The sequence below is a fragment of the Cucurbita moschata genome, unplaced genomic scaffold, assembly GCF_002738365.1.
Source record: "Cucurbita moschata cultivar Rifu unplaced genomic scaffold, Cmos_1.0 Cmo_Scf00060, whole genome shotgun sequence".
NCBI lineage: Eukaryota > Viridiplantae > Streptophyta > Magnoliopsida > Cucurbitales > Cucurbitaceae > Cucurbita > Cucurbita moschata.
Window position 1 is genome coordinate 1,099,754 of NW_019268576.1, and position 23,351 is coordinate 1,123,104.

At 36.0% G+C, this 23,351-nt stretch overlaps 6 protein-coding genes and 1 non-coding gene across 12 annotated transcripts; 5 read left to right on the top strand and 2 right to left on the bottom strand.

The window, feature by feature from the left end:
* Positions 1–2,563: 2,563 nt before the first annotated feature.
* On the bottom strand, positions 2,564–2,691 carry LOC111436970. The gene has a single exon (XR_002709365.1). It is a non-coding gene; the product is annotated as a U11 spliceosomal RNA (small nuclear RNA).
* Positions 2,692–3,161: 470 nt separating this feature from the next.
* On the bottom strand, positions 3,162–6,146 carry LOC111436866. Its single transcript, XM_023074644.1, has 5 exons — positions 6,012–6,146; positions 4,378–4,492; positions 3,882–3,971; positions 3,688–3,786; positions 3,162–3,597 (listed from the first exon to the last, which is right to left on the bottom strand). The coding sequence occupies exons 1-5, from the start codon at positions 6,077–6,079 to the stop codon at positions 3,496–3,498; spliced, it is 474 nt and encodes a 157-aa protein (XP_022930412.1). The 5' UTR covers positions 6,080–6,146; the 3' UTR covers positions 3,162–3,495.
* A 2,456-nt stretch (positions 6,147–8,602) lies between these two features.
* Positions 8,603–10,070, top strand: LOC111436865. Its single transcript, XM_023074643.1, has 5 exons — positions 8,603–8,866; positions 9,205–9,319; positions 9,400–9,489; positions 9,571–9,669; positions 9,752–10,070. The coding sequence occupies exons 1-5, from the start codon at positions 8,799–8,801 to the stop codon at positions 9,851–9,853; spliced, it is 474 nt and encodes a 157-aa protein (XP_022930411.1). The 5' UTR covers positions 8,603–8,798; the 3' UTR covers positions 9,854–10,070.
* Positions 10,071–10,826: 756 nt separating this feature from the next.
* LOC111436861 (1-aminocyclopropane-1-carboxylate oxidase homolog 3-like) lies at positions 10,827–12,190 on the top strand. The gene is made up of 2 exons (XM_023074636.1): positions 10,827–11,783; positions 11,868–12,190. Exons 1-2 carry the CDS (start codon positions 10,905–10,907, stop codon positions 12,123–12,125), a joined length of 1,137 nt encoding a protein of 378 aa, XP_022930404.1. The 5' UTR covers positions 10,827–10,904; the 3' UTR covers positions 12,126–12,190.
* On the top strand, positions 12,060–14,602 carry LOC111436859 (1-aminocyclopropane-1-carboxylate oxidase homolog 1-like). Of its 4 annotated transcripts, none has more exons than XM_023074634.1 (4): positions 12,060–12,139; positions 12,986–13,496; positions 13,564–13,885; positions 14,247–14,570. In XM_023074634.1, the coding sequence occupies exons 1-4, from the start codon at positions 12,091–12,093 to the stop codon at positions 14,508–14,510; spliced, it is 1,146 nt and encodes a 381-aa protein (XP_022930402.1). In that variant the 5' UTR covers positions 12,060–12,090; the 3' UTR covers positions 14,511–14,570. The 4 variants fall into 4 exon arrangements, with proteins under 4 accessions (XP_022930402.1, XP_022930403.1, XP_022930400.1 ...); XM_023074635.1 differs by having other exon boundaries at positions 12,062–12,149; positions 14,247–14,602; XM_023074632.1 differs by lacking the exon at positions 12,060–12,139 and having other exon boundaries at positions 12,824–13,496; positions 14,247–14,602.
* A 402-nt stretch (positions 14,603–15,004) lies between these two features.
* Positions 15,005–17,598, top strand: LOC111436867 (CASP-like protein 5B3). Its single transcript, XM_023074645.1, has 3 exons — positions 15,005–15,559; positions 16,899–17,031; positions 17,129–17,598. Exons 1-3 carry the CDS (start codon positions 15,429–15,431, stop codon positions 17,321–17,323), a joined length of 459 nt encoding a protein of 152 aa, XP_022930413.1. The 5' UTR covers positions 15,005–15,428; the 3' UTR covers positions 17,324–17,598.
* Positions 17,599–19,896: 2,298 nt separating this feature from the next.
* On the top strand, positions 19,897–22,737 carry LOC111436862 (WAT1-related protein At4g08300-like). Of its 3 annotated transcripts, XM_023074637.1 has the most exons (7): positions 19,898–20,154; positions 20,237–20,299; positions 20,369–20,485; positions 20,568–20,802; positions 20,927–21,085; positions 21,182–21,333; positions 22,470–22,737. In XM_023074637.1, the coding sequence occupies exons 1-7, from the start codon at positions 19,952–19,954 to the stop codon at positions 22,654–22,656; spliced, it is 1,116 nt and encodes a 371-aa protein (XP_022930405.1). In that variant the 5' UTR covers positions 19,898–19,951; the 3' UTR covers positions 22,657–22,737. The 3 variants fall into 3 exon arrangements, with proteins under 3 accessions (XP_022930406.1, XP_022930408.1, XP_022930405.1); XM_023074638.1 differs by lacking the exon at positions 20,369–20,485 and having other exon boundaries at positions 19,897–20,154; XM_023074640.1 differs by lacking the exons at positions 20,237–20,299; positions 20,369–20,485 and having other exon boundaries at positions 19,897–20,154.
* Positions 22,738–23,351: the final 614 nt, after the last annotated feature.

Here is a 23,351-nt window from a genome sequence, read left to right on the forward strand (position 1 = left end):
ATTATGAGGAGAAGAAAAATCTTGAAAAAAAAAAAAAAAAGAAAGAAAGATATTCCTTTAATTTAAAAGGAATAAAATACAAAGGGATTGGAACCATTGCTTTTGACCAATTTATTTTATTGATGAAAAATGTTTTATGAAATTTCTAAACCATCCCTATTAAAATTCAAACTTCCCCCTGTTTTGGTTTTTTTTTTTCTCACATTATTTTAATAAATAATTCAAACAAAAAAAATACACAAATTCTCGTGTTCTAATTTTTTTTCTAGATTTTTACGAAAAATTTGAATGGGTTGAATCAGGGATCTCAATACTTCAAAAAGGGTTCAAAACCCAACTGTGAGATACGAGGTCGGTTGGAGGGGGAACTAAATATTTTTGTAAGGGTCTGGAAACTTTACTCTAGTAGACGTGTTTTAAGAATCTTGAGGAGAGACCCGAAAGATAAAGTCTAAAGATAAATAATATCTACTAACGATAGGTTTTGTGTGGTTACACCCACTCAATTCCATTGTGTTCGAGTTGGATTGGGTTTGTTGAGTTGTTTTTTTTAATATTATTTATTCACCGTCAATGTTAAGTTAATAATTAAAATCTCATAAATTTCAAATATCAAACATTTACAAATTACAATTTAACACTAACATCTATTTATAACAATTTTAAAAGTAAGATATGGTTGGGTTAAATTATAAACTCTATCCGTTCATAATAATCTTAAAAATAGGTATGATTAGGTTAAATTAGAAATTGGAAATAAGTCGAGTTGATCTGATCAAAAAGTTTGACCCTGCCAATCAAATCAATTTTTTTTTTTAATTTTTCAAAAAAAATTAATCCAACTTAACGTTTAGAAATTGAATTTTAAAAATTAAACATTGAGTTGGATAATTAAAGTTGTTTAGACCACGTGAGCTCTACTAATTTTTCATCTTATCTGGTTGATTAGTAATAATTAAATAATAATGGTCATGGGAATTGATGCCTTACAATACAGATTTAACACGTGGCAGACAAGGGTGACGTAAAACAGGAGGTGACAGGTATGATTCCGACGTGGCATCATTTTGACTGGTCTCAACAACGTTGCGGCGGGTTTAGGAATAATGACGTCAGATTTTAAGGAACATGGTCAAAATGAGAACCTCTTAGAAAGCAGAGATAAGAGGACACGTGTATGGTGGATATTTGTTTGATCGAACGCCACTGGTTACGAATAATTTGAAAAGAAAAGAACGTTAAAATATATTAAATGACCCTTCAGTTTCTACTTATTTTCAAATTGGCCCTTGTCTTTTCAAAATTTCATTTTATCCAACTGTATTAAAATTTATAAACAAAAAAATTGATGCATATAAAATTAATATTTACCTGACAGAAATGAATTTTAGAAAAATTAAATGTAATAGGAAGAAAATAAATATTGATAAATTTCATCTTATAAGAAAATTGCATAATTTAATTATAATAACTAAAATAGAAAGTAATACCGATATTTGCATTATTTTTTTTTGTTAATTTATAAAATTGAAATAATTATTTAAAATGTTATAGGGTATTTTTAAAATATGAATTTTAGGATTTGTATATTTAATTGGAAGATAAATAATAATAGGGTTTAAGCTCATTTTCTCATAATTGATAGTAAAAGCTAGCACGTGATGATAAACAATTATTGGGTGTTGTATTGAATTATGAAGTGGACTAAATTTAACACTAAATTTGACCAATATTTAATTGTGTGTATTTTGTAGACCTTTGAAAAGTTGTTGAATTGGTGTAGGGAATCCTGATATAAATAATAATAGACTGCAGAAATATTCAATAAATGAATGAATATTAAATTATATAATTGGTCCCTATAGATTTGCATAATTTTGATGTAGTCCATGCTTTTGCAAGCTTTCAATGGGTCCTATATTTAGTGTCAAATTAAATAAATATATATTTGTATGCTTATTTGAATTTAATCAATTTTCAATTACTCCCTAATTCATAATGGTAGTTCATTTTTTTCTCTAAATTTTTGCTAATTTGATGTAAGTTTTTTTTATCCGGATAACTATTTTGTTTTAATTTTAAAATTTATACTGTTTCGTTAAAAAATATATATATATTATTATTAATTTTTTTCATTCCTTGTTTGTATTCTAAACTAAATTTTAAAACAAAAAATCAAATTTGAAAGAAAAAATTAAATGGGCAATTACATGTAGAAATCTAATATAAGAGAATAAGCCAGAAACTATTTATAAATATGACAAAATGTTAAATCCAACAACTTAAAAAGATAAAAATGCCCATAAGCTTATCTCACCTGAAGACCTATTAATGACACGTGTCTATTATTAATTTCGAATTTTCTATTAATTTTATCATTTATTTGACTTTAAATATATATAAAAAACTTAAAATTTTTTATTGATATTTTTTTATTTTAAACTTTGATTGAAAATTGTGATAATCTAGTTGTGTTTTTGAGGATTCAAATAATCTAGTTACAAAATAATGTTTGATTGGAAGTGGTATATACTAATAAATAAATATTTGGAAGTGAGAGGATTGGAGGGTCAGCTAATTGGGCCAACCCTATGAAGTTTCCACAAATTATGTCGGCCATATGTCTAGATTGCCATACAGCACCCACTCGTTGTGAGCGAGAGCGGCATATTTAGCCAACCGACCCTTTTAAATCTCCACTTGCTTGTCAGCCCGTATTTATAGAACTCAGCTCCCTCCCCCTCCATCAGCCTTTCCGATGTGGGTCTTTCACTCTCCCAGTTCCCCTTCCTTTTTCTCTCTATATTTAGAACTTTAACATTATAGAAATTGTGTATTAGCAAATTACATGCCTTATTCAATAATTAGAATTAATTTAAGAAAATAATTATAATTATATATTTTTATAGAAATTTAAAAAAAAAACACAACTCCAATTGGCTCGAATCACCCTACTGACACTAGTAAAACATGTGAATCATGTTATTTACAACCAATCATCGTAAAACCATATAATTTTTACAACTCAAAATAACCAACATAAGTTTTTGACAACAAAAGTACACGTACATAAAACAGACTCAGAAAATGATGATTCGATTTTAAAACGTGTTCATTGATACGAGACTTCTGCCAAGATATCCTTAGATGATTCTCCAAGAGAGTTATCAACATTCAAAACGATGCATATCGACAGTATAATTCTGCAAATAAGGTTAACTGAACAAAAGATTCTAATCCTCGTAAAACAGTTTGAATGGAGAAAAACATATGCTTAAATCCTTTCATATCCATTTGACAGTCAAAAGAGGACTAAAATTCCTAAATGAGTAAACCTATGATTACAAAAAGGAATTATAAATAAGAAGCTTTTTCAAATCCCACATCAATATCAAGCAATCCAATCCAATCCCATCTTTCCACCCGAGCCCCGACTCGGGCGAAGGAAATTGAAAGGAACGATTTCGAGTTGAAGCAGTGGTTTCTCTTACATTTCTAGTTTGTTTTGGCTTTGTGTGCCTTCTTCTTCTGTTGCCTCCTCGAAATCGAGTTCTTCGTGCCGATGAAGAAGAGCAATGCACCAGCAAGTGCGACGTGCTGCAAACCGAAAACGAAAAACGAATCATAACCCAGAAGAAGGAAGCTTGCAGGGACATGAATGAATTGGCATCAATTAGATGAACTGACCAATAAGAAGCCATTCAATAGTAGGCTATATTGGGAATTCCCACGGCCATAGTTGAAGAAATCAAACAGAATTGGGCTGCTAATTGCCAAGTAGAGAAGCTGCATACAGAAACCAACTTTGGTGTTATAGTGGGAAACAGAATAAACTGCCAAGTAACAAAGGCGTAATCAAAAAGAGGCAAAGAAAATTCCACCAGAAGATGAGCTCCAATCTGACTCCCAAAAACAAAGAGTAGCCCGCCAATGCCTTTCAGAGACAGGAATGCAGCAACTAAATGGGAAACCTATAAAATGAACTCGCATGTGAATACGACAGCGAAAAAAGTGAAATAGTTTAGGCCCACTGTTAGCAGATATTGTCTTTTTTGAGTTTTCCCTTCCGGGCTTCTCCTCAAGGTTGTAAAACGCGTCTACTAGGTAGAGGTTTCTACATCCTTATAAGGAATGCTTCATTCTCCTCTCCATCAATGTGCAATCTCGGGGGGCCAGTGTCCTCGCTGGCCCACCGTTAGCAAATATTGTCTTCTTTGAGTTTTCCCTTCCGGGCTTTCCCTCAAGGTTGTAAAACACGTCTATTAGGTAGAGGTTTCAACATTCTTATAAGAAATGCTTCGTTCCCCTTTCCAATAATGTGAGATCTCACAAAAAGTACAAAGACTCGGTTCATTTCACAGAAGAAACAAAGCTTACATCAATGACAGGAAGGTTGAATCCAAATCTAGCAGAGACGTTTGACCTAAGAGTGTTCAACTTTGGAAGCAATTCCTTTGCAGCAGGTCCACCATCAGTGCCAAACTCGTTGAACCTATACATAGACGCCTTATCAAGATGGACGTAAATGCAAAAAATTGGACAACATGAGGCATGAGAACATAGATCCCAACCAAATTATAAGCCGATAGTTTATGAAGTTATTGTAGAAAACAATAATTACAGGCACACTAGGCTTTAACAAGGAGCAAGCAGACAACATAGAAATACAAGACATGTAACGGTCCAAACCCACCGTTAGTAGATATTGTCATCTTTGGACATTCCCTTTTGGACTTTCCCTCAAAGTTTTTAAAATGCGTCTACTAGGGAGAGATTTCCATCTCCTTATAAAGAAGGCTTCGTTCTCCTCCCCATCCATCCAATATGAGATCTCACAATCCACCCCCCTTCGGACCCTAGCGTCCTCGTTGTCACTCGTCCCTTCTACAATCGATGTGGGACATCCCTAATCCACCCCCTTGCTAGCACACCGCCTCGTGTCCACCCCCATTCGGAGCTCAGCTTCCTGCTGGCACATTGCTCGGTGTTTTTGATACCCTTTGTAATGGCCCAAGCCAACCACTATTAGATATTGTTCACAGGCTTCCCCTCAAGATTTTTAAAAAGCGTCGACTAGGGAGAGATTTCCACACCATTATAAAGAATACTTCGTTCTCCTCCCCAACAGACGTAGGATCTCACAAGACATATTCCATTTCCTTTACATATTATTTTTTGTGGTCACTTGAATCATGTTTGACAAGAAACCCATGGCAAATAGGAGAAATGGGAAGATTCTAGTATCAGCGTTGTTAGAATAATTATTACCATTGACGAGGCAAGAATAGCAGATTAAAGAAACAAGCAGAACATAAATCTATCCAACACAACCTAAGCAACACAACACTTGCATTGCCCAAAGGTGAAAACTGAAAACCTTCGCCAATTTTTTCGTGATTAAGATTGATTCCTGCAAAAAGGATTTGGAAAGGTCCATCTAGCTGAAAACACAAAGAATGAAATCAAGAACATACAACAATCTGGTAATTTCGTCCTTTCAAACTACTACTGAACTGGAAAACAAATTATCACACGATGCATAATCCAAACGATCAAATATCAACAACGACCCAAAAGTAAAGTGGGTCCTCAAGAATCATCTAAAACTGCAGCTTCTTAACAACAATTCGTCAAAATACCCAATATTCCAAATCGAATCTCAAGAAGCGATAGCTCAAAATCCAAGTTGCCAACAGAGGTCGCAAGAAAAACGCAATAAAAAACCTTGCAGTCCACACTAATACACTCCGATTAAGGCTTCGTTTATCCCTTAAACCCTTCCATTTCCGAAAACGAAGAAAGCCCACTTACACTCCGATTTCGAAAAGTAGATTCAATCAACAAAAAGAATATCAATCCCAAAAAGAGAACAATTATCTCAACCAATAGAAAACTAAAGTCAGTTAAAACACAAAGCCAATCATCTAACACCGCATCAATTACAAACCCCAGAAGTCGATGATAATCGGAAACAAATCAAACAGAAAAATGATTTCAGTTCGAGAAATTACATTTGCCAGGCGGAGAGGATGAAGAGGGAGGCAAAGAGTAGCCGACCAAGGAAAGAGAAGAACCCCATTTCTAGAGAGAGAGAGAAAGGATTAATCAAAACCTTTAAGATCGTGAGTCCAACCAGAAAAAATTATAAGAGAGACTACAATGATAAAATTAAACCTACTCCAGATCGCTAGCCAATCGTACATTTTGGTTTTAAAATAAAATAAAAAAATTATTTTGACTTCAAATTAATTTTTATTTTTAATTTATCGTTAAATTTTTTTAACAAGCCGTCTTATTTTCTATTAATTCTATCCTATATCAAATTGATAGGTTATTACATATTTTTAATTAATTTATAAATTTTCTTTTTATGTCACTCATCGTAAGAGATTTTTTACTTTTTTTCAAAGTTTTTTTTTTTTTTTTAAACTTTTTGAAGTAAGGAACTTTTGAATCTTCTTTTAAGGTAAAGATATTTATTTAAATGTAATTTTTAGCTATTAACTAAAAGCACATAATTTTAAACTTGTAATAGCACAAGTGGGGCTTCAAATTTTTTTTAATTTAAAAATACTTTTAAAACTTCGCATTCCATTTTTAGTATTATTATTTCGACTACAAAATCAGAATGCGTAAGGGAGAGGCTTGAAGGGTCGGCTAATTGAGCCAACCCTATTGAATCTTCCACAAATTATGTCGGCCATATCTATATTACCATACAGAACCCACTCATTATACGCGAGCGCGGCATATTTAGCCAACCGACCCTCCACATTCCGAATTAGTGTCAGCCCATATTTATACAGGTTAGTTCCCTCTTCTCCTTCAGCCTTTCCGATGTGGGACTTTTTCACTCTACCAGTCCTGTCCCTATATTTTAACTCAATTTATAAATGGTGTATTACCAAATTACATGTCCTATCCAATCATACAATTTAGGCTTGGATTTATAATTAATTTAAGAAAATAATTATTACTATATATTATTATCACATAAAATTTAATATGAATACCAAATCTATCATATTTTTTAGTGTTTAGAAAATGAAAAAGAAATATATATTTACTGTTTAAGTTATAATTATTAATAAATTAATTATAATTAATAACGTAAATGAATTTAATCACACTGCCGTCTTTTAATAAATGGCATTAAGTAGATCACAAAAAGAGTTGGAAGTTATGAATACAAATAAAATGGGAAAGGACATAATAACATGTATCATTCAAAGAAGACCAAACTTTCACTAATTAGATCACAATTTAATGCCACCTATTTAACAATCCAATTTCATCACCTACCCATTATTCATTATTATCCATCAATTAATTTATTAGGTTTCCCATTAAGAAAAATTATTGTTAAATATCATTTTTCGTCTATTTTAGTAAATACGTTTTTAAAATATAAAAATTAAAATAAAAACTAAAATAATATTTTAATTTTGATATTCTTTTTTTTCACATAATTAGATTTTAAAATATAAGGAAAGTGTGGAGAAATAGATTGGGTCAGCGCTCAGATCTCATCTCAGCCGTTCAATCCTAAAACGTAAAGTTTGGGACGGCTACTCTCATCACGTGCATCACGTGATTTGCTTCGTAGCTGAGTTGTATTTACAGTTATTATTGGCATAATTATTGTAAAGAAAATTAGATATCAAAATAATAATAAATAATAATAATAATAAAATCACACCAATAATTCATAGTTTTTTTCCACTATCTTTTTCTTTAATCGGTGAGAATCTGATTTTTCCTTTACTTTTTTTCCAAAAGAAAAAAAATATAAAAATAAAGTCATTGCCACGTTAGTTCCACTAAACATCTTCAAATATAAAAAATTTAAAAATTCCACCTCCAATAAATTCAACTTATACGTTAAGTTATCAATTAAATTTTCATATTTTAAACCCTAAAACATATGAGACGGAAATTAAGTTCCAATTATATTATAATTTCGACCATTTTAACCCTAACTAAAGTTGAATTATACCAAAAATATATGGATTTTGTGAAATTAAAATTAAAATTAAAAAAATTACATTTATTATGGCTAGTAACCACGACTCTCCACAATGTTATCATATTGTCGAGTCTCAATGTAAGCTTGCATAATTTTACTTTTAATTTGTTAATTATAAGCTTCTAATCTGAACTATTATTTTTAATAATATTATTAATTAATATATGTTAAAAAATAAACTAAATATAATATTTTATTGTTATTTATAGTTTATAAATATACTATACAACAATTATTGGAATACAAATATGTTTTGATTGAATTACTTATTTTTTACGTCGCGTACTAAATAAGTTTTAATTAAAAATATTGGATAACAGTTGATAATTTCATGGAAGAAATTACATAGGGGTAATATTGTAAATCACTTTAAAAAAGACGGGTATTTAAATACAAGGACAAATTCCGTAAAAGCCACGTATGCACTCTCACTGGCTCGATGAAACTGACACGTGGCAAACTTATTGCCAAATGAACGAATATGATTGGATGGAGAAACGTGGACCGCAAGGGGTGGTCAATACAGTCAATTTCGAAAGCGAGTACGGATAAATTCCACAGTCTCGCCGAGTTTATATTTAGAGGAGCGTGAGAGAGAGAAGCAGAGGAAGCGAAAGGAGACGGAAGGAAGTTTTCAGACAGGAAAAAGAAAAAATCTATTTGTTTTTTTTTTTTTTTTTCCTGTTCTTTTTATTCTCCTCTTGTTTCGGGCTCGAGATCTCGGTCGGAATCGGAATCGGCATCGGTATCGGAGTTGTTTTTTCTTGCAGAAATGGCGTTTGTTTCGTTCGTCGGAAGAGTTCTCTTCGTCTCGGTCTTCGTTCTCTCTGCTTGGCAAGAGTAAGCAACTCAGATCTACTTTAATTTGTTGCTCTTTTGTCTAATCTGAAGTTTCTTCACTGGAAATTTGAATTTTCGGGTGTAGGGTCACTTTCTAAATGTGTGTTGAGAAAACCCTGATTTAGGGTTTTAGTTGTTGAACTTTTAAATTTTGAAATCATGGTTGTTACTGTTGTTTTGAAGTCTTGTTAGCCTTGTTTCTTCCTGTTATGTGTTCAGATCTGTGAGTTGAAATGACAGCGTGTTTAGTTCTTCGTTGATTTTTGGATTTTTTTAGATAATCACTTGAGGTATCGACAAAATCGTTTTGGATCTTGATTTTGTTTTTGTTTGTTTAGGTTCAATGATTTTGGTACTGATGGAGGATCAGCGGCCAAGTATCTGAAGCCGAAATTCAACGTTTTCACTCGCAACTTCGAATCTCATACTGGGTTGAATTTCCCAAAAGTTGAGGTGAGAAAATGTTGTTCATCAGTTTCTCATTAATTCTTAATTTCAAAGTGGCATTCTGAGATTTGTTGTTGGGTGTATAGATCTTACATCTTGTGGCTAGTGCGATTGTGTTGAAGGGCCTGGGAAGTCTGCTGTTCATCTTCAACAGCTCCATTGGAGCCTTTCTACTGGTATGTATGATAATGATATCTAGTTTTTGAAACCAACTGGGTTGAATTTTGTTGAATGTTGTTGGTGTTCTTGGTGGGCAGATCTTGCATCAGGCTATTGCTACACCGATCTTGTACGATTTCTACAACTACGACGTGGAGAAGAAGGAATTCAACGAACTGTTTGTGAAATTCACTCAGGTAAATTGAACACCATGAATGATGAATCATCTGATTGTTACAATCCAAACGCTGACATGTTTGGGTGGTACGATTGTTGCAGAATCTGGCATTGTTGGGAGCATTGCTGTTCTTCATCGGCATGAAGAACTCGATTCCAAGGAGACAAGCAGGGAAGAGGAATCCCAAATCAAAAACATCATAGATTATCATGATCAGCTGAGGAGAGGGAGGGCGGCGCATGTGTTTTTTTGTTGTCTGTAGGACTCTTTTAGTAGCTTAACACTCATATGATGATCCTCTTGTCTTTGAATCTTTTATTTTGGTTTGTGATATGAACTTGAGGATGTTTTCTTGTATTTTCGAGTCGGGGATTATGTGATTGTAATGAAATTTATTTCACATAAATTTAAGTTTATTTCGGTTCTTTTTCTTATCAGAAAATTATGGTATATTGATAAACTTAAGAAAGTTTTTGTCATTGGTATCGGTTGGATGATACAAGTCTCACGTCCGGAATGATCATGGGTTTATAATCAAATAATGTCCTACCCATTGCTACGAGACTTTTTGAGGTTTTCTGGGGAAGTCCAAAGAAAAGTCACTATGAGGTTTTTTGGGATAGCTTAAAGGAAAGTCACTAGAGTTCATGCTCAACTCTCTCCATTGGTGCGAGGTTTTTTGGGGAAGCCCAATGGAAAGTCACTAGAGTTTATGCTTAAAGTGGATAATATCATACAATTGTGGAGAGTTTGTTCATCTAACAGTATCTATGAGGTATAAATGCATCGTTGGTTTTAAAGTTGAAGTATGTTAATGAAATTTAATTTTTAGTAAGTTAGGTTGATACATATTAAAGAAATGTTTCGTTCTTCTCTCCAACCAACGTGAAATCTCATAATTCACCCCTTGAAGTTTCAATCTCCTCACTCGCACATGGTTCAGTATCTAGTTCTAATACTATTTGTATAACCGCTCAAGCCAATTGAGAGTAGATAGTGTTCTCCTTAGACGATGAACTCAAAAAGTTTGAAATTATTCTAAAATTTGATGGTTGAAGTTGAAGTTCATAAATTCGAATTTATGGTCATGGTAGGTTTGAATAGCTAGCAGCCAAGTTGAGCTTAAATAATAATAACACTAATAAACAATATATTTTTGTATGATTCAATAAAATCCTGATCTTTATCCAGAAAAATTAATACCGATCGCAGCGGTCAGTAGGGTACTGCAAAAAGCTCCCTCAAGAAACAAAAATGGAGACGGCGGCGGAAGGTCGGAGTTCGGCGGAGAAGCTTTCCGTCAACCACGCCTACGACCGGCAAAGAGAATTGAAAGCTTTAGACGAATCAAAATTAGGGGTAAAAGGACTGGTGGACTCGGGCTTGACGAACCTCCCAAAAATCTTCCTCCACCAAAACCAGAAGTCCTCCTCCACGGCCGCCCTACCATCCGACGACTCCCGTTTCACCATCCCCATCATCGATCTTCACTCAACGGCCCAAAACCCCCAATTGCGATCCATCATAATCGACCAAATCCGAGACGCTTCCGAAAATTGGGGGTTCTTCCAAATCCTCAACCACGGCATCCCCTCAACCGTCACGGCGGAGATTCTCGCCGGAATCCGACGGTTCCACGAGCAAGAGGGCGAACAAAAGAAGCAATTCTACTCTCGCGACTACACCAAAACGGTACTCTACAACACCAATTTCGATCTCTACCAAGCCCCTGTTACAAATTGGAGAGACACACTAACCTGCGCAATCGCACCACGAGGGGCTGAACCCAAAGACATACCCTTAATCTGTAGGGACATAATCCTTAATTACACCAAAAGGGTACTCGAATTAGGGAAGACCCTATTCGAATTGGTGTCCGAAGCTCTAGGGCTCGACCCCAATCGGTTGAACGAAATCGGCTGCAGCGAGGGGCTTGTCCTGTTCGGCCATTACTACCCAGCCTGCCCTGAACCAGAGCTCGCAATTGGAACCAGCGACCACTCCGACAGCAGTTTCTTAACAGTGCTTTTACAGGACCAAATCGGGGGGCTTCAAGTCCGCCATGATGACCGGTGGGTTGATGTCCGGCCAATCGACGGCGCGCTTGTGATAAACATCGGCGATATGTTACAGGTGAATTGAAAAGGGTAATGGGTTTGTGATTGAATGTTGGAGTTTGTTTGGGATTATTGAATTTGTTTGGTTTTGTTGTTGAAGCTTGTTTCGAATGGTCGATTGAAGAGCTTGAATCATAGGGTGGTGGCTAAAAGTGAAGGGCCGAGGATATCGGTGGCGTGTTTTTTCAGGTACCAGTTTCCGCCGGAGAGTGAGAGGAAGGTTTATGGGCCGATAAAGGAGTTGATTTCGGAGGAGAAGCCGGCGGTTTATAGAGAAACGACGATCAAGAACTTTGTGGCGCATTATTATACTAAAGGGCTTAATGGGGTCTCTGCGCTTGAACAGTTCAAGCTTTGATCCGAGTCCTACCGGTTGGTTCTGGTATATTATCTTGTGCATTTTTAGAGATTTTTATTTGCATAGAGTTTATAAACGACTCGTTTATAGTATATGAATAAGATCGTACTCTTTGGGAAGATTAATATTTTACACGATCATATGCAACTCGATCTAAGTTATGAGTGAGTTATGAATTCTTGCGATGGTGAGGTCACACCGATTAGGGAGGGGGAATAAAATATTTTTTTTTTATAGGTGTGAAAATCTCTGCTTAGTCGAAGCATTTTAAAACCGTAAGACCAAGAGCGATACGTAATTGGTCAAAACGGACTATATTGACAAAGTGGACAATATCTGCTCGCGGTGGGTTTGGACTCTTATAAATGGTATAAGAGTCCTGCACCGAGCAGTCGCTGGCTCTCAAGAGAAGTGGATTGTGAGAAGAAGGAATGACATTCCTTCCTTAATGTGAAGAATTCTCCCTAGTGAACAAGTAGCCGTGGGCTCAGTCGCTGGCCCACATAGGGGTGGATTGTGAGAAGAAGGAACGACGTTTTTTATAAAGGTGTGGAAACTTTTCCTTAGTGAACAAACCGTGGTGGGCTTAAACTATTACAAATAGTATCGGAGCTAGATCGAAGGGTATGGAAACCTCTCCCTAGTAAACAAGTAGCAATAGAATTGGACATTTACAAACGATATAAGAACAGAGTGAACCAACCAGAATTCTTGCTCCATGAACAATGAACAAGTAAAGGATAAAATAATATCCACCTCACATTTCAACTCAATCCTAATTCTCAAATATCCCAATTCTGTAACTCCAACAACACACTGCAAAACAGAGCTGATTTTTCCTCCTTGGATTTCTTTCTCAGGTTCGATCATAATGGCGGCCATTAAAACCGAGTCACTCAACTCGAGAAGATCCCAGTTGGAAGCGTTCGAGAATACAAAATCCGGCGTGAAGGGGCTGTTGGACGCCGGAATAACCAAAATCCCTTCTATATTTCACTGCCACGTCAAACCACATACCAAAACCGCCGCCACAGAGTCAGAGTCGAGTATTCCGATAATCGACCTCCACGGCAGCGTCGAAGAGGTGGTGGATGAAATCAGAAACGCTTGCCGGAAATGGGGGTTTTTCCAGGTGGTGAATCATGGGATTCCGGTGGAAGTTCTGGAGCAAGTAATCAATGGGGTTCGTGGGTTTCATGAACAAGATCCAGAGTTGAAGAAACAATTTTACAGCCGGGATCGTACCAAAAAAGTGAGCTATTTTTCGAATTTCGATCTGTTCCAATCGAAAGCGGCTAATTGGAGAGACACCCTTTCTTTTTCCATGGCTCCCAGCCTTCCCCTTCCCGAGGAGATCCCTCAAATTTGCAGGTAAAAGTTCATAAATTTGGAACAAAACCCACTAAGAAAATGATGATTTGGAATGGATTTTTGGCAGAGAAATAGTGATGGAATACACAGAGCAAGTGAAGAAACTGGGATTAACTCTGTTTGAGCTGATATCAAAGGCTCTTGAACTTGGAGATACCCATTTGAAGGACATGGGCTGCGCAGAGGGGCTCCTAATGTTAGGCCATTACTACCCAGCCTGCCCCGAGCCTGACCTGACCCTTGGCACCACCAACCACACCGATGTGGCCTTCATTACCATACTTTTACAGGACCAAATCGGTGGCCTCCAAGTCTTCCATGACAATCAATGGTTCGATGTCCCCCCATTGCATGGAGCCCTTGTAATCAACGCTGGAGATTTCCTTCAGGTAAGTTCTTTTTAACTTATGTTCGGTGAAGTCCAACATTGATTAGAGAGGAAAACTATATCGATCCGAGAGAAACAAGTGCCAGTTAGAACGCTAGTCCTGAAGGGAGGGTGGATTGTGAGTTCCCACATCGTAGGGAAAGAACAAAACATTTCTTTATAAGGGCGTTAGAACTTCTCCCTCATTTTACAAATCTGGAAGGAAAATAAAAAAGAAACATAAAAAAATGACAATATCGCGATAGACTTGGGCTGTTACATAGTGTGTTTTTGAAACTTTAGACAAAATTAGTTTAGATACAATATTGAAAGTTTAGGTAAATGATTTGAGACTATATTAATATATTGTTTCGTTGTTCCAGCAGATCATTTCGAACGATAAAATGGTGAGTGTGAGTCACCGGGTGGTAGCAAAGGAGATAGGGCCAAGAACTTCAATAGCAAGCCAGTTTCGACCATACATGGGGAAGGATGTGAAGAACTCAAAATTGTATGAACCGATTAAAGAGCTATTATCTGAAGACAACCCTCCAATATACAGACAGGTCAATCCTAAAGAATTTATAGAGCTACACTTTTCAAATGGGCTTGACGAGTGTTCTAAATTAGACTTGTTTAAGTTGTAAAATGTTTTCGGTGAAATCAACTTTCATTTGTGTGTTTAATGAGTTAGAGACTTCATATTTTAAAATATTTACGGGCATATTGAATTATTAGGCACACTATTCAATTTTAAATCTAATATATTTGTTCATTTTAAAAAATATTGAACTCAGGACGTCCTGTGGAGAATCCCAATTTAAACAATTAATGGGAGAGAGAGTAGAGATTTCTCTTTATTAGCTAAATTGGATCGTGTATATTATGAGTCACAAGTTATGATATGACCGTGTTTTCACATATAGATATCCAATACTAAGATTAGATATCAATTAAATTCTTGGAAGCATACCAATTGAGATACAAGTTATGAACAACAACATCATAACAAGAATAGTAAGAATATGAATAAAAAGTAAAGTTAAAGTAAGCTGAAGGCCACTCTTGAGTGCTTCACCCACAAGTTTCACAACCTCCAAAGTTGTCTTCTTTTAAGAAATATTCTAACCAATTTCGTTCAAATTAGTTCTTCCACTCCCTAACTGACCGCACCCCACCAAAAATATCCAGGGGATATGGTGGGCCTATCAACGCGTGCCGCCGAAGAACCCCCTTTAGGGATTCCCATTTCTCATTTTTAACCTTCTTTTCTTCATTTCTTTCTTCCCATTTTCAACCCTTCGAAGATCCATCCATGGATGCCTTTCTTGTTCGTTAATCGCTTCAAAACCCACTTACCACAACCTTCCAATACCCACATTGCTCTGTTTTTCTTGTGATCCGTTTCGATTTGGTGATTGGGTTTTAATGGGTTTGTAAAATGGTGGGGATTTGAGGGGTTTCTGTGGCTTGTGGATGGAGTATTGTGGGAGAAGAAAATGGGGGGTTTTGTTGCATTTGGGATCTGTGATTGAGTGCGTTTTGATTTGGAGAAAAGGGGAAATATGTTGGATTTTCCTGGGACTCCAGGGACTTTGACTGCCTTTGTTTTGAGGATTTTGCAATGCGTTTTTGCTGCTGGTTCTGTTGCTTCCATGGCTACTGCTGTTGGCTTCTATAACTTCACAGCTTTTTGGTATCTATTGATTCTTACCCTTCTCTTCTCTTTCTTTTGGCTTTGATTGTTCTTGATTGTGATTGGAATCGAATATTCTTCAAGGGTTTTTGTTCTCCATTTCAATGGAGCATAAGGATTTTATGACTGGATGTGATCCTTGCCTTCTGCTGTGGTTTGGCTCCTTTTTGTTTGGAAATAGCTATACTTTTGAATAATTGAACAGGGCATTTGGGGTTTTGGGATGGGGTTAGAGTTCTTTGTTTGTTTATCTAGAGCTGTTCTTGCAGGGCTATCAAACATCCTCTTGTGTTCTTGAGCTTAGCATTAACTCTATCTATTCTTCTTTATTCATTTGATGTGAGTAAACTTTGTGACAAGTTCAATGTAGATTATGCTTTATATTAATGCTTATAAACATCCCTTAGGTGAAGCTTATTAGGAAAGAAACTGGCTATATCTTAACTTTCTAGATTGTCTCCGACCTGAATATAACTTAATTGGTTGAGATATATTTCTTCGATCAAGAGATCAAATGTTCAAATCTCTCGAGCATACCAACTCTTCCTTTGATGTATTTCTCTCTCAAGTACTACAATTGCTTCCTCAAGGGGATTTTGTGTAACCACCCAAGCCTACCGCTAGTTGATATTGTTTTCTTTGGGCTTTCCCTCAAGGTTTTAAAATGTGTCTACTAGGGAGAAGTTTGTGCATACCCTTATAAGTAATGTTTTGTTCTCTCCAATTGATGTGGGACCTTACAATCCACCCCCTTGGGAGCTCGACGTCCTTGTTGGCACACTGCCCGGTGTTTGACTCTAATACCATTTGTAACAGCCCAAGCCCATTGCTAGCTGATATTGTCCTTTTTGGGCTTCCCCTCAAGGTTTTAAAACGCGTCTACTAGGGAGAAGTTTCCATACTCTTATAAGGAATGTTTCGTTATCCTCTTCAACCGATGTGGGACCTTACAATCCAACCCTCCTTGGGGGCCCAACATCCTCGCTAGTACACCACCCGGTGTTTGGCTCTGATGCCATTTATAACAGCTCAAATCCATCGCTAGTAGATATTGTTCTCTTTTGGGTTTCTCTTCTGGGCTTCTTCTCAAGGTTTTAAAACGAGTCTACTAGGGAGAGGTTTCCACATCCATATAAGAAATGTTTCGTTCTCCTCTCCAACCGATGTGGGACCTCACATTTTGTGATCATTCATTGAATGCAATAAAATTTCTACCTTATAGTAAAGTGATCAAGTTTGACAGGACATACGACACAAATTTAAACGTATTGATGCCGTTTTCTTTGGATGTATCTTCATCTATCCCAAATGAACTCTTAGTTTGTGATATGACATGCAGCTATGTGATTGCATCAATGGGTCTGCAAGTGACATGGAGTTTCATGTTGGCATTGTTAGATGCATATGCATTGCTAAGAAAGAAGATGCTTCATAACCCCATTCTTGTCAGCCTCTTTGTAGTTGGGGATTGGGTGAGAACTGAGCACCTACAAAATTCTTAGTTTCTTTAGATTTTGTCTTGTGATTACTACTAGAAGTTCAACCATTTCTCCATCGATTGGTTTGCAGGTGACAGCAACCTTGTCTCTTGCCGCAGCTTCCGCCTCAGGTGGCGTAGCCGTCTTGTTCTTCAGCAATTTGGGACACTGTAGTTTCGGCGACGAATGTCGAAAGTTTCAAATCTCCGTTGTTTTAGCCTTTCTAAGCTGGATAACCATAGCCATTTCAGCTCTGATCATGCTCTGGATATTGGCTGCAGGTTGAAGACGACTTCAGCCACGCAATTTCGTGTAGTTTTCGTACATCTGTCTAATCTTTCTTCATTGTTCTACAATGCAAAAGAATGAAGACATGAGATAGAATGATGCTAATGTGCAGTTTGTTAAAGAACCGTGTTTTTTCTTGATGAGACTTGAAAGAAATAGAAGTAAAGTTGTATGGTTTTGGGCTTGTGCAGATTTTTTATAGAATCTCCTTTCCATTTGGGCTGTTTTGGTCGGCCATTTGAATGAATATTTCAGACATGTACTCTTCACTCAGCCCACGTTTTAACCATCCAACCATTGCTATATACTCAATACGGATATAGTTTGCTAATCCTTTTGCTCACCCTGAGATCCCACGTGAGACCAGTGGAAGAGAAGAATAAAACATTTCTTATAAAGGCGTGAAAACCTCTTTCTAGCATATACGTTTTAAAATGTGAGGCTGACAGTGATATGTAACGAGCTAAAGCGGACAATATTTGCTAGTGGTGTGCATGAGTTGTTACATTCATGAACCCTTTTTGATTTTGAACTACGTTCTCGAAAGAATAGAACTTTTGACAGACTAACCATTTTTTACGTGTTTCATATTGAAAGTAAAATGAGTTTTTCTCCTTAGAATTCTTGGCGCTCTTGTGGTTCGTGAGAAAGAAAAGTACTCATCCTTTGTTGCATCTAGCACAAGATGAGTCCTTTGTTGCATCTGGCACAAGATGAGAAAGAGAGTGTCAAAGAGAGTGTCGTCTATCACGGATGGAACTCTTGGGAATGCTTTTTTTTTTTTTTTTTTGTCCTTTCCTATCTGAGTTTTGATCCTTTTGTTTATTTTTTTTCCCTCGTACCAAAGTACAAAAGAATTGTTCCTTGCGACATTTGCCTTCATCATAGACATTTGTGTCGAAATATGAAAAAAACGGTATTAAATTCTCGAAGGATTATGTTTAACCTTACAATTTGAAATTATACACATCTTAGCCTACTAAATTAGCCATAGATGTGAATTCAAACTCCAAAGGATAGGGTTGAGTTTGATTCATCAACCGCTCATTCAATATCCTTTTAGAAGTTCACAATCACTACACGAGATGGTTCATTTACTCTCTGTTCTCTCTTAAAGCTTTACAAGCTTAATAAGTAGAAATTCTTCATGTTACCTTAGCTCAGCTCCAAAGACAAGGAAAATGAATTTGAGAACTTGATTGCCATCGAAAGATACGTCGTATGCAAATTAACAATTGAATTTACTAATTGAGAATACACAAAATCAACGCTAGAACTAATATATATTGCCGCAAGATTTTGCACCACAAAGAAAAGGTTCCACACAAGCTTCTGTTTTGAGACATAGTAGCAAGATCGATAAGGGTTTGGCTCCGAGCGTCGATAATACACAAGCTTCTCTTTTCAATCAATCAACATTTACCAATAGCTTCTATTGTAAACTGTTTTTCAATAATTAAAATATTTTCTTTTCTAAACATATTTATGAGCTAAATTTGAATAAAATAATGAGTTTTATTGCGATGTTGAATGGATTATTAGAAGTTTATTTGGAATTGATGTTAAAAGAAAGTTATTCTAAGTGGGGAATGTAATTGTTAGTGCATTCAACAAAATTATTCTTTGATTTTTTGGTTGAGAGAATCAAACACAAAATATTCTCAAGAATTGGATCCATTCCCAAATCTGATAAATTCTTGTAATGCAATAATTTCTGATCCATCATTGTCTTCTAATTACACAATGTTCTTCAATCTTCCCAAATTTAATCAAATCTTAATCTTGATTAATCTCCTTAAACTCTACCATAATTTAACATATACCCTTCTAAAGCTTAACTTAATCTTTTTATATGTTCTCTCTTAAAGTAAAAAGAATCTATTTTTAATAATAAGTTCTTGTAATCTTGCTGATGTCATCGGATAACGGCAAACAACGACAAATGACTGAAATGCCCCCAATTATAAAAACGAAGGGTTAGGGTAGTAATATCGCTACAAACGAACTCTAAATAACCCAACAAAAACTATTGACTTCTAGGTATCACAACAAGTAATTTAAGATAAACAACAAAGAACACACCTGTTGGAGTAATTTTTTCTCTCAGTTTCATGTCGAGAACTGTTGGAGTCCCACATTTGCTAATCAAGGAGAAGATCAGGAATATATATAAGTAAGAGACACTATCTCCGATGGTATGAAGTTTTATGGAGAAACCAAAGCAAACCCACGAGTACACATGAGTATCTTCAACTATAATGACTTGCGATGGCATCATATGAGGTAAGTAGTACGAAGTATGCATATCTCAAATGAAAAAACGTGATTTATGACCTTTCGAGTTAAAGGCGTGTAATGAGAAATTAGGTTATTTTTGCATACAAATCTAAATAATAACAAATTTTTGTATATATACGTCGACCTTTCTGAATTTGGAATAAGTGAATCAATAGAAGAAATTTGAGTGAGACAATTTGATATGTAACAATATCAAGTGCTCAGCAGAATAACCTTTCTTTGTCAACTCGATACTTCCAATAAATTTTTGTATATATACCTTCTTATATTCAGCTCAATTAGCTCGTAAACCGAAGAGAAGCGTTAGCGGAGGATATCGACCATCGCCATGGCGATGAACGTCCGGTTAGGAGTGTTTTTCACTAGGTTTAAACCACATATCCTCGTAATTTTTGCTCAGGTTGGCTATACATTTATGTATTTCTTCACGGATGCTTCCTTCAAGCATGGCATGAATCCTCACGTCCATATCACTTATCGACAAATCGTTGCTAGCGTTGGGATGTTTCCCCTCGCTTATTTCTTTGAAAGGTTCCATGCTAATTATCTTCTCAAAGTTTCATGCTTTATTTGGCGTATTAGATTATTTTAAAATATATGTTGGTTTACGTAGAAAAACAAGACCGAGGATGACGGTGACACTATTCTTGGAAATTTTTGTTCTTTCGCTTTTAGGGTAAGCTTTTGAATCATCATTTAATCCATTTTAATACGTAAATTTTAAAGATCGAATAATGAAATACAGGATGAGTTTGAGTCTCAACATGCACTTTGCAAGCTTGACATACTCATCCCCCACGTTCGTTACATCATCGATCAACACGATAGCGTGTTTGACGTTCATAATTGCAGTCATGTTCAGGTTCTTACACGTCTATGTATATCGACAAGAAACAAAAATGTTATCAAACAAGTCGTGACGTTGTTTTGATTTATATGGGCAGAATGGAAATTGTTGACCTTAAAAATCCAAGAGGGATAGCAAAAGTTGTGGGGACATTGGTTTCATTGGGTGGTGTGATGATAATGACTTTTTATAAAGGACCCATCATCAGAAATCTATGGCATCCTTTCATCCATATTCAACACAAAGCTTCTAATCTCCATGAGAATTGGCTCAAGGGTTCACTTCTTACTGTTTCAAGCTGCATTTCTTGGGCCCTCTCCTACATTATGCAGGTCCCTAAACCCTAATTTTTCTAATGATCGACTTTCCATGCACGTACTGATCAGTGTCGTTACTTACAAACAAGACCTTTTTTCGATATATTCTAATGTAATCTATTGTGGGGTGGAATTGAAGGCATTTACATTGAAACGATACCCGGCGCAGCTATCGTTATCAACGTGGATGAACTTGGTCGGAGCAGCGCAATCGGGTGTGTTTGCAGTGTTGACACAACACAAGCCAGGAGTTTGGAGTGTTGGACTTAACATTGATCTTTGGTGCATTATCTATTCTGTAAGAAACAGACCAAAAGCAACTTTCATTAGGTTTAATGGGTATTAAAAATTGAAAGGCCTTTAGGTTTTGATGGTATGAGTTGAATTGTTGCAGGGAATTGTGTGCTCAGCTTTGACAGTATACATACAACTTTGGTGCACAGAAGAAAAAGGCCCAGTTTTTGTGACCATGTTCGATCCACTTTGTACAGTTTTGGTGGCTGCTTTAGCTTACTTTGTTTTTGGACAAAAGCTCTACATGGGGAGGTAAGAAAATTCAATCTACAACAAGAATATGATATGAAACATGATAGAAAAATGATCAAATTATAAATTTTAAGAGTTCGAGAATTTATCGATCTTCTTCATCAGCGGTTTTTCCTGTGTCAATAGAGCTAGATGTGAATCGAGTAAGCTTGTTGGAAAACGGGCCTTTTCTTTTCTTCTCCCTTCTTTTGTCCGAACATAATACTTTGAGATCTTACATCGGTTGGAGAGAGGAACGATTATATTCCTTATAAAGGTGTAGAAACCTCTCCTTAGTGGACGCGTTTTAAAACCTTGAGGGGAAGCACGAAACGGAAAGCCAAAAGAGGACAATATTGGCTGGGAGTGACCTTGGGCAGTTACAAATGATATCAGAGTGAAACAACGGGCGGTATGCCAGCGAGGACGTTGGGGACCCCAAGAGGGGTGGATTGTGAGATCCCACATTGGTTGGAGAGGGGAATTAAACATTCCTTCATTCCTCGTAAGGGTGTGGAATCCTCTCCCTAGTGGACGCATTTTAAAACCTTGAGGGGAACCCTGAAAGGAAAGCTTGAAAGGGAAAGTCCAAAGAGAACAATATCGGCTAGTGGTGGCCTTGGGTAGTTACAAATGGTATCAGAACGAAACTCCAGGGGGTGTGCCAGCGAGGATGCTGGAGTCACCAAGAGGGGTGGATTGTGAGATCCCACATCGGTTAGAGAGGAGAATGAAACATTCCTTCATTTCTTATAAGGTGTGAAATCCTCTCCACGGTGGATGCATTTTAAAACTTTGAGGGGAAGCCCGAAAGGGAAAGTCCAAAGAGGACAATACTTAGTAGTGGTGGCCTTGGACCGTTAAAAATGGTATCAAAGCGAAACATCGAGCGGTGTGCTAGCGAAAACGCTAGATCCTCAAGTGGGGTGGATTGTAAGATCCTACATCGGTTGGAGATGGAAACCTTTTCAGAGTGGACAAGTTTTAAAATTTTGAGGGAAATCTCAAAAAGGACAGCCACGGTGGCCTTGGGCCATTACAAACACGGGAAGTACAGAATCGGATGAATTTCTTTGATCGAATTCTTTTAGAGTTGAAAGTATGATTGATATAGCAATTTCTGAAACTTGTTTTTTGGTAATGTTGTAATTGTGTAGCATTGTTGGTGGAGGCATCGTGATTATGGGGCTGTATATGCTGTTATGGGGCAAAGAACATGATAAGTTCGAGCTCCAAAATAAGTCACAATTGGAATCTGATTCAGTGCATGAAACTTTCAACCAACCTGATCTGCAAATTAGTGCATCACCACCCCCTAACCATGTTCTACAACATCAACCTTAGTGCCTATCAAATTAGTGGGTATTTTAATATGACTAGACGTATAATAAATGGGATATCAGGTTTGAATCTCTGACCTTTAAACAACGAATATGTTAATCATCGGTGAACTAATCTCACTTTCGTCTAGTGTATAGTTATAACGGGTGTGATTGAAATAACATTTGAAAAAAAATTATAATTTAAACAAAAATCAATTTTTCTTTGAAGCTTCATTGGAAAATAAATAATTTAAAGTGGGTTTAGTATAAATGATGGAAGATATTTTTTAATAAATGAAAAGAAACGAAAAAATTGGATTTTTGTCTTATAAAAATAACTTAATAAAAAAAATAGTAAGAAAAAAGTAACATTTTTGTTATTAATATAATCATGCAAGGAAAAAGCATTTTAAATAAATGCAAAATATAAAATAATTTTTATTTTTAAGAAGTGTTTAATTTGTTACGAAAATTACAAACATTTGACGTTTGATACAAACGCCAGTACTATGTTGTGATTTATAAATGATATTTAGGTTTTACGAGCCTAGTTATTAATATAAAATGTATTATAGATAAGTAAAATATTTCAAAAATAATTTTAAAAAGCGAACCCAACCAAGTCTGAAAATAGAGAGTCAAGTTGTGAGGAGAGATATCCACACGTTTTCCACCAGATTTTTTTCCCGTTTATTATTATTTTAAAGTTCATTTTTA

Bases quoted from the DNA above. Each gene is read 5' to 3' on its own strand.
- LOC111436862 (XM_023074637.1), top strand. From the start codon at position 19,952: ATGGCGATGAACGTCCGGTTAGGAGTGTTTTTCACTAGGTTTAAACCA. The intron at 20,155-20,236 runs GTTCCATGCTAA...TGGTTTACGTAG, and splicing joins CTCGCTTATTTCTTTGAAAG to AAAAACAAGACCGAGGATGA. The intron at 21,086-21,181 runs GTAAGAAACAGA...GAATTGTTGCAG, and splicing joins TTTGGTGCATTATCTATTCT to GGAATTGTGTGCTCAGCTTT.
- LOC111436861 (XM_023074636.1), top strand. From the start codon at position 10,905: ATGGAGACGGCGGCGGAAGGTCGGAGTTCGGCGGAGAAGCTTTCCGTC. The intron at 11,784-11,867 runs GTGAATTGAAAA...TTGTTGTTGAAG, and splicing joins ACATCGGCGATATGTTACAG to CTTGTTTCGAATGGTCGATT.
- LOC111436865 (XM_023074643.1), top strand. From the start codon at position 8,799: ATGGCGTTTGTTTCGTTCGTCGGAAGAGTTCTCTTCGTCTCGGTCTTC. The intron at 9,490-9,570 runs GTATGTATGATA...CTTGGTGGGCAG, and splicing joins CCATTGGAGCCTTTCTACTG to ATCTTGCATCAGGCTATTGC. The intron at 9,670-9,751 runs GTAAATTGAACA...CGATTGTTGCAG, and splicing joins TGTTTGTGAAATTCACTCAG to AATCTGGCATTGTTGGGAGC.
- LOC111436866 (XM_023074644.1), bottom strand. From the start codon at position 6,079: ATGGGGTTCTTCTCTTTCCTTGGTCGGCTACTCTTTGCCTCCCTCTTC. The intron at 3,972-4,377 runs GTAAGCTTTGTT...TTCATTTTATAG, and splicing joins TCAACCTTCCTGTCATTGAT to GTTTCCCATTTAGTTGCTGC. The intron at 3,787-3,881 runs GTGGAATTTTCT...TTCTGTATGCAG, and splicing joins AGATTGGAGCTCATCTTCTG to CTTCTCTACTTGGCAATTAG.
- LOC111436867 (XM_023074645.1), top strand. From the start codon at position 15,429: ATGTTGGATTTTCCTGGGACTCCAGGGACTTTGACTGCCTTTGTTTTG. The intron at 15,560-16,898 runs GTATCTATTGAT...TATGACATGCAG, and splicing joins TATAACTTCACAGCTTTTTG to CTATGTGATTGCATCAATGG. The intron at 17,032-17,128 runs GTGAGAACTGAG...ATTGGTTTGCAG, and splicing joins TCTTTGTAGTTGGGGATTGG to GTGACAGCAACCTTGTCTCT.
- LOC111436859 (XM_023074632.1), top strand. From the start codon at position 12,844: ATGAACAATGAACAAGTAAAGGATAAAATAATATCCACCTCACATTTC. The intron at 13,497-13,563 runs GTAAAAGTTCAT...GATTTTTGGCAG, and splicing joins GAGATCCCTCAAATTTGCAG to AGAAATAGTGATGGAATACA. The intron at 13,886-14,246 runs GTAAGTTCTTTT...TCGTTGTTCCAG, and splicing joins ACGCTGGAGATTTCCTTCAG to CAGATCATTTCGAACGATAA.